The sequence below is a fragment of the Lottia gigantea genome (assembly GCF_000327385.1).
Source record: "Lottia gigantea unplaced genomic scaffold LOTGIsca_4, whole genome shotgun sequence".
In the NCBI taxonomy this organism is placed as follows: domain Eukaryota; kingdom Metazoa; phylum Mollusca; class Gastropoda; family Lottiidae; genus Lottia; species Lottia gigantea.
This window is the reverse complement of record NW_008709379.1, coordinates 784227-791176: the sequence shown is the minus strand read 5'-3', so window position 1 is coordinate 791176 and position 6950 is coordinate 784227. Positions and strand designations below refer to the sequence as shown.

Here is a 6950-nt window from a genome sequence, read left to right as displayed (position 1 = left end):
GTGGATACAAACTGCTTAAAATGTCAGACATCTTCAGAAGTCACCGTCGGCTATGTCAAGAACAATACAATGTATTGTCTGTTTGTTGATTTTCGATGATTTTCATAAATAGAATGGTTAATTAAGATTCAGGTATTATGAACTTTACGATTATCATCTTCCATTTTTATACGTATATTGTGGTTGCCCCTGTCGGTCCGTCGGTCTGTCACATTTACCTCGTGCTCACTCTACAGGCTACAATTCTCAATAGATTCTTTTGATTTTTGTATGTGTGTCAATATGATTATGAAGACGTGCACTATTGAATTTGGTGAGGATCCGATGATTTTCTTTAGAGATGTCGCATAAAACTCTGATATCGCGTTCGTTTTTTTTTCTTAACGTTTTTGGCTCGTGCTCACTCTACAGACTACAATTCTCTATTGATTCTTTTGATCTTTTGTTTTTGTGTCAATATCATTATGAAGTTGTGCACTATTGAATTTGGTGATGATCTGATGATTTTCTTTGGAGATATCGCATAAAACTCTGATATCGCGTTCGTTTTTTTTTATCACTTTTTGGCTCGTGCTCACTCTACAGACAACAATTCTCTATAGATTCTTTTGATCTTTTGTATTTGTGTCAATATCATTATGAAGATGTGCACTGTTGAATTTGGTGAGGATCCGATGATTTTCTTGAGAGATATCGCATAAAACTCTGATATCGTGTTTTTTCACTTTTTTGGCTCGTGCTCACCCTACTGGCTACGATATAGAGTTTGTTTTACAGTTCACATTTAGCTCTTTATCAAGCTGCTGCGTATTCGCTTGCGAGACTTGCTACAAGGCTATGTTGTAATTAATGATATAACTCACATTCTGGTTATTATTATTATTATCATCATTATCATTGATCTAAAATAAATACTGAGCATTGTTAAAAAAGATAGAGAAATAACATCCACGCTATTTGAGTGTCAGATGTAATATCTGCACAGTAGGAGTGTAAGAATATAGTATAAATATTGAATCCAACTCAGCATTCGTCAGTGTCAACATTCTTGTTCATTCTATACCCTCGAAAGATGAATACTATCCTGTGTTCAATTTTGTTGTTATCGGTAACGACACTGATTCTTATTGATGCCGGTAACTGTTGATATTTATTATGTATCAGCAAAATGGATATATTCGGTCCAAAATTATGATATTTGATACAGCAAGATTGAAAAGTTTATTATAAAGACAATTATAGAAGGTCAACAAAGGTCTTGAAATACCATCAAAGGTAACTGAAATGAAACATATATACATATATGAAATTTTCAGATTGTGTTGGTTATCCTAATGTAAGCAACGCAGATTTTCATAGGAACGAACAATGTTCCGATATAGTAGAGATGACTTGCAGCGACGGATATAAAATGGAAGCGGCGATAAAATTGATAAGTGAAATGTGGAAATACCAAAAACCAGTTTGTAAATTAGGTAGGATAGTTCATACAGCCCTTTTATATTCCTATTGAACTCCATAAAGATACCAGTATTCATCAGTATTTGCCTTTCTCACAGGCTAACATTTCGACTCGTAGTTTGGTATTTCATCACCATCTTCTGTTAAACTGTTAAAGTAATACTAGTAATATTTTTTTCTTATATAGTACATTCTACGATGTACATGATAACATGATATTACAGTTTAAATATAAAAACATGACAACCTACTATTACCAATCACATATTTTCCATTATCTTAACCTTTCCACATAACAGGAATCGTCCCGTTTATTCTCTATGTAATATGGTGACGATAAGGTTAGTTGTTTACAGATTTCTAACAAATCTCATTGTGAACGCATGACAAGCATGGGCGGGGAGAATGGTGGGCGGGTGTTGCGGGAGCAAATACCCCCCACCTCTTCCAACAGTACTTCTGCCCCTACCTTTATGTTAGCACGGCTTCCACGGTGGACCGTTAGTATAAATCTCAAGATGTCTGATGTTGGATATTCATTTTTTGACTTCATTATAGGTCAATGTATGTCAGACCCGGAAATAGAAAATGGCGCCTTAGACACTGATATAGCATCAAGAGATATTGGAATTGAATATAGTTATACTTGTAACCCTGGATTTGGTAAATATGGAAATGAAGGTCATGTGATATGTACTGAAGCTGGTGAATGGGAGGCAAATATAACTTGTGAAGGTAACAGTGGCAGGGACAGGTTTACGTCCGAGAAGGGAGGGCGAAATATCTGAGATTGCCCGAATTTCTGACCTAGTTATGAGATATTTGCCAAAAAAACATGTCTTCGGTGCTACGAGTAGAGGGGTGATAAAAAATTGATTAAAACTGTAATTTCCTGAGTGTTAACGGTGACATTTGAAAGGATCGAGATAGATGCCTACAATATATACATCTGGGTTGACATAGTTAGTATGAATATTTGAACTAAATATTCGACTTTGTCGGAGATCCGTATTCTTGTTCTCACTGTCTCATGGTAGACATTTCACGGTAGACTGTATGTTCAAATCTAACGATGTCTTAATAAAGTCTTATGTTGGATATTTACCAATCATCTTTGACTTCATTATACGTCAATGTATGTCAGACCCGGAAATAGAAAATGGCGCCTTAGACACTGATATATCATCAAGAGATATTGGAATTGAATATAGTTATACTTGTAACCCTGGATTTGGTAAATATGGAAATGATGGTCTTGTGATATGTACTGAAGCTCGTGAATGGGAGGCAAATATAACCTGTGAAGGTAAGGCAACCATTTACTGAAATATACATACACTTTGGACAATGTTACTAATTCCAATATTTGTTTTCTCGAAGCTGTGTCCTAGAATTCCTTGCTAACATATCAAGTCACAAGTCATAAGGTATCTCGAGCTGACAGAAAGATTACATGTGCTTGAAAACAATCAAATGATTTATTTCCATAAGTCAAAAGTTCATTCAAAATACGTGTAGAATAAAACTGTCAATTCTAGAGTGTTAACGAAGAAATTTGGAAATCAAGGTTGCTACTGAATTGAACCGTGAATTTATCGAAACAGTGTCCCAGAATCGCCTTCTCATGATTCAATACCTGCAAAGATATATAAATATGATATAAACGTGTACTTAAGGAACATGACATAATAATAACTTGGTTTGCGGGGAATGTTAAAACCTGATTTCGCGACCGCTGTATTGACTCCATGTCGCGGGTATTATAACATTTCTCTGCCATTGATGTATCGACCACTATTTTAACAGTGAAAATATGTAAAAAAAAAAAAAAACAATATCGTCAAATGTGTATTTTTTTTTTATTTAAGATTGTTTCAAATATACCTGGAAGAAATACGTAAAGAAAAAACCCTATAGAACTCGATATGGACGTAATCAAATTTCATGCCGGCGAGCCTGTAATAATGATGATCGATGTACAACCTGGTTTGCATCTTTTGTAAGTTGTGAACTTCATGGAAAACCAACTATTGCAATCTCACGTGAAAGCCTTAGAAACTGTAAAAAAAAATGTGCCAAGCTGGCTGACTGTGAATTAATGAGTTGGAATTTTATTTGTACCCTGTTTAACGTAACAATGGATAATTTACCTAGAAAACATAAGGTTTTGTCCAGAAACGGTGCTTTTATTGGTGAAAATTTATGTAAATAGAGCTTTTTCGTTTTTCTTTTAAAGGAATTGGTAATGCATTTCTTTTATGTAAGGACATTTATATTTTGCACCAATTAACATGAAATAGTAAAACAATGATTTCTCACTCTATTAATATTAATTTACTCTATATCTATATAAAATTCATTTATTATTTGCTATAGAGAGACAGGAATGGTCCTATGTTTATGAAGTTGGCACACAGTTGCCCTAACGGATGCTATAATAATAGATTTGTTTTATTTTCTTAAAAGTGTGAATTCTTTTCTGTGAATTTGAAGTCATATAGAAATTAATAAATACTGTCTTATGGATTAAACCTCAAGATTAATCATTCCGATCTACGCCGTGTATTTTACTTTCCAATTATTGTAAGCATTGAGATCATCCAAGATTCTATAATATTATTTATGAGTAAACTCGTTGGTCACATTACCGACAATTAGAACCATATTGTAGAAATGAAATGATTTCCATCTATCGAGGGATATATAACGTACACAGCCTGTAGCACACAGGACCTCAGAGTATTCTCCAATCCAAATCACTAGACGATTTCTACATGTCAGTCAGTTCAATATGCATCTATTACCAGGGGAAACCTAGTTGAAATATCTGCAAGATCTGGACCCTTGACTTTTTGTTAGCCAGCAAGCATTAAGGTCAGTGAACCACCTCGGACCCATTTTCCTAATTGAGAGGCCGTCGTCACAATTTATTGTTTACAAATTAGCTTAAACAGTGAATTTGGGAACGTTAGAATCTATCCAAAATTTATCATCGCTATCATGAAACGGCTTCTACTTGACACGTTTGGATTGGAAAGCAACGTCAGTAGAAGTTAGAAAGGGCGCTGGTAGAAATCTTGTTAGATAACAATAGAGACAAACAATATCGGCAACAAAAACGAAACAAAATTGTAATCTAGTTGTAATATTGCCTATATACCTGCCCAGTCGACGACAGACAGTACCCACATGAGTGTAGTCACAAATACATCCTCTGTCTTAACACACACTGTTATGAACAGTCGTCCCTATTACCATTCGTGTTCTCCTCGATTTTTATTTGTTTAATTTAAATTTTGAGACAACTGCATGTACCCAGTCACGTGACCATTTTAATTTTTTTCTTTAACAAATAGCAGTCTCATGAAAATTAGACTTACTTCCATCCGTTTCGAATGTTTTATTAGCTATTAGCTTTCTAGGTAATCCCTCAGACTTTTCATTCTGTTAACCTTTGCTTGACCTCTGTTTTAACCAATCACGTGGCGACCCTTTCCTTAATTATCCCGTCGCGGGAAGGGCAGCCATATGATTGGTTAAAACGGAGGTCAAGCAAAGGTTAACAGAATGAAAAGTCAAGAAGGACAGTGTTAGACTTCTCCCTTCAAATTTATGGGGAGCCGCGGTGGCTCAGTGAGTTAGACGCTTGCTCGCTAACCTGAAGGTCCAGGGTTCAATCCCGGCATAGGTCGAGATAATACCTTCGGATTTTTCAACCCGGTTTCCCCCTGTCAGTGATGCAGGTACGAGGGGCTGACATGGAAAAAGCGTCTAGTCGTTCGGATGGGACAATAAACCGAGGCCCCGTGTGCTACAGGCTGTGCACGTTAAAGATCCCACATGGTGCAGAAAAGTAGGACGTAAAACTCCATTCATTTCATTTCATTTCAAATTTATGTTTTAAATAAAACAAATTTGTTTTTAAATTTTTTTTATTATCTTCTCCTTGCCCTTGATCTCCTCGTGGTCTGAATCTCAGTTTTTCTGGCTTGTTTCCCGCTTGGTATATCATGTGAATCGTCCGTAACACAAAATAGTTTATACACAATACAAGACACTTTTGAGCTGCTTGACTTTATAATCTGAATTATAGTGTCTCGATCTAAAATTACTCTGTGTTCCCAGAACTGACAGTATACATATAATTCAAGAGACGGACGCGTCATTTTGGGGGTTTGATTTGAGTCTTGAATATATGTAAATAGTCTTACGAAGTACTAAAAATGTATGGCGCTGTATTTGGTTCAAAATAGGATCCAGATATGATTGTATAATTTCTAAAATACGAGTATTTTTACGTGTTTTATCTCCTATCTTATTTACTTTTTTCAATTTGAGTCTTCTAGAACCTAATTTTAACCATAGACTTTGTAGAACACAGAACGCGAATTTAACCTTTGGAATTTCACTACTGGATCTTGTTCGCTGAATCGTAATCTTTCGACTTTCTTCACTGGATCGTGTTTGCTGAATCGTGATCTTTACCTAAGAAATGACCACGCGATTTTAAGAATTTATACAATCAGATCTGGATCCTATTTTGAACCAAATGCAGCGCCATAGAAATGTACCAACATCGCATAATTCATTTAAACTTAAAATACTTCAAACTAGGAATTTAACTCCCTATTTCTATATATGTCATTTAAACATTCAAACGTGGATAATTCTGGACACACGTGGATGTGAATACTATTACTGATTGTCTTAGCTAAAAAATATCCCGTTTCTAAGACTAACGAATGATTGGTAAAACATATGACGATTGGCGCATCTGTCCCATTGAAAGGTGATATGTGTCAGCATAATAAAACAGGAACTATGACTAAATCCTGTTTCCAAATGACCATGATTGTTAAACAATCTTTTATCAATATTATGCAGTGAATTTTGGTAATAAGTTAATCAAGTCCCATGCTTTGTTTTATCATGTATCTGAGACTTGGTGTTGTTTTGTTCGTGTAGCTGAGGTCTAGTATTGTTTTGTTCGTGTATCTGAGGTCTAGTATTGTTTTGTTCATGTATCTGAGGTCTGGTATTGTTTTGTTCATGTATCTGAGGTCTGGTATTGTTTTGTTCGTGTAGCTGAGGTCTAGTATTGTTTTGTTCGTGTAGCTGAGGTCTAGTATTGTTTTGTTCATGTATCTGAGGTCTAGTATTGTTTTGTTCGTGTATCTGAGGTCTAGTATTGTTTTGTTCATATCTGAGGTCTAGTATTGTTTTGTTCATGTATCTGAGGTCTAGTATTGTTTTGTTCATGTATCTGAAGTCTAGTATTGTTTTGTTCATGTATCTGAAGTTTAGTATTGTTTTGTTCATGTATCTGATGTCTAGTAGTGGTTTGTTCGTGTATCTGAGGCCTGGTAGTGTTTCTTCATGTAGTTAAGGTCTGGTATTGTTTTGTTCATGTATCTGAGGTATAGTATTGTTTTGTTCGAGTATCTGTGACTGGTAGGGTTTTGCTCATGTAGTTGAGGTCTGGTATTCAG

At 35.3% G+C, this 6950-nt stretch overlaps 2 protein-coding genes across 2 annotated transcripts in view; one reads left to right on the top strand and one right to left on the bottom strand.

Moving 5' to 3' along the window:
* Positions 1-1072: 1072 nt before the first annotated feature.
* Positions 1073-3673, top strand: LOTGIDRAFT_153602 (hypothetical protein; the record flags this gene model as incomplete). The annotated part of the gene is made up of 5 exons (XM_009059629.1): positions 1073-1136; positions 1317-1475; positions 2020-2196; positions 2606-2767; positions 3330-3673. 5 exons carry the CDS (start codon positions 1073-1075, stop codon positions 3671-3673), a joined length of 906 nt encoding a protein of 301 aa, XP_009057877.1.
* A 1723-nt stretch (positions 3674-5396) lies between these two features.
* The window catches only part of LOTGIDRAFT_153601 (hypothetical protein), a gene marked incomplete at both ends in the record, with an annotated part of 11675 nt that continues 10121 nt past the window's right edge, over positions 5397-6950 (bottom strand). The window contains one exon of the mRNA XM_009059628.1: positions 5397-5588. Coding sequence (XP_009057876.1) covers positions 5397-5588 — 192 coding nt within the window. The remainder of the gene's footprint in view (positions 5589-6950) is intronic.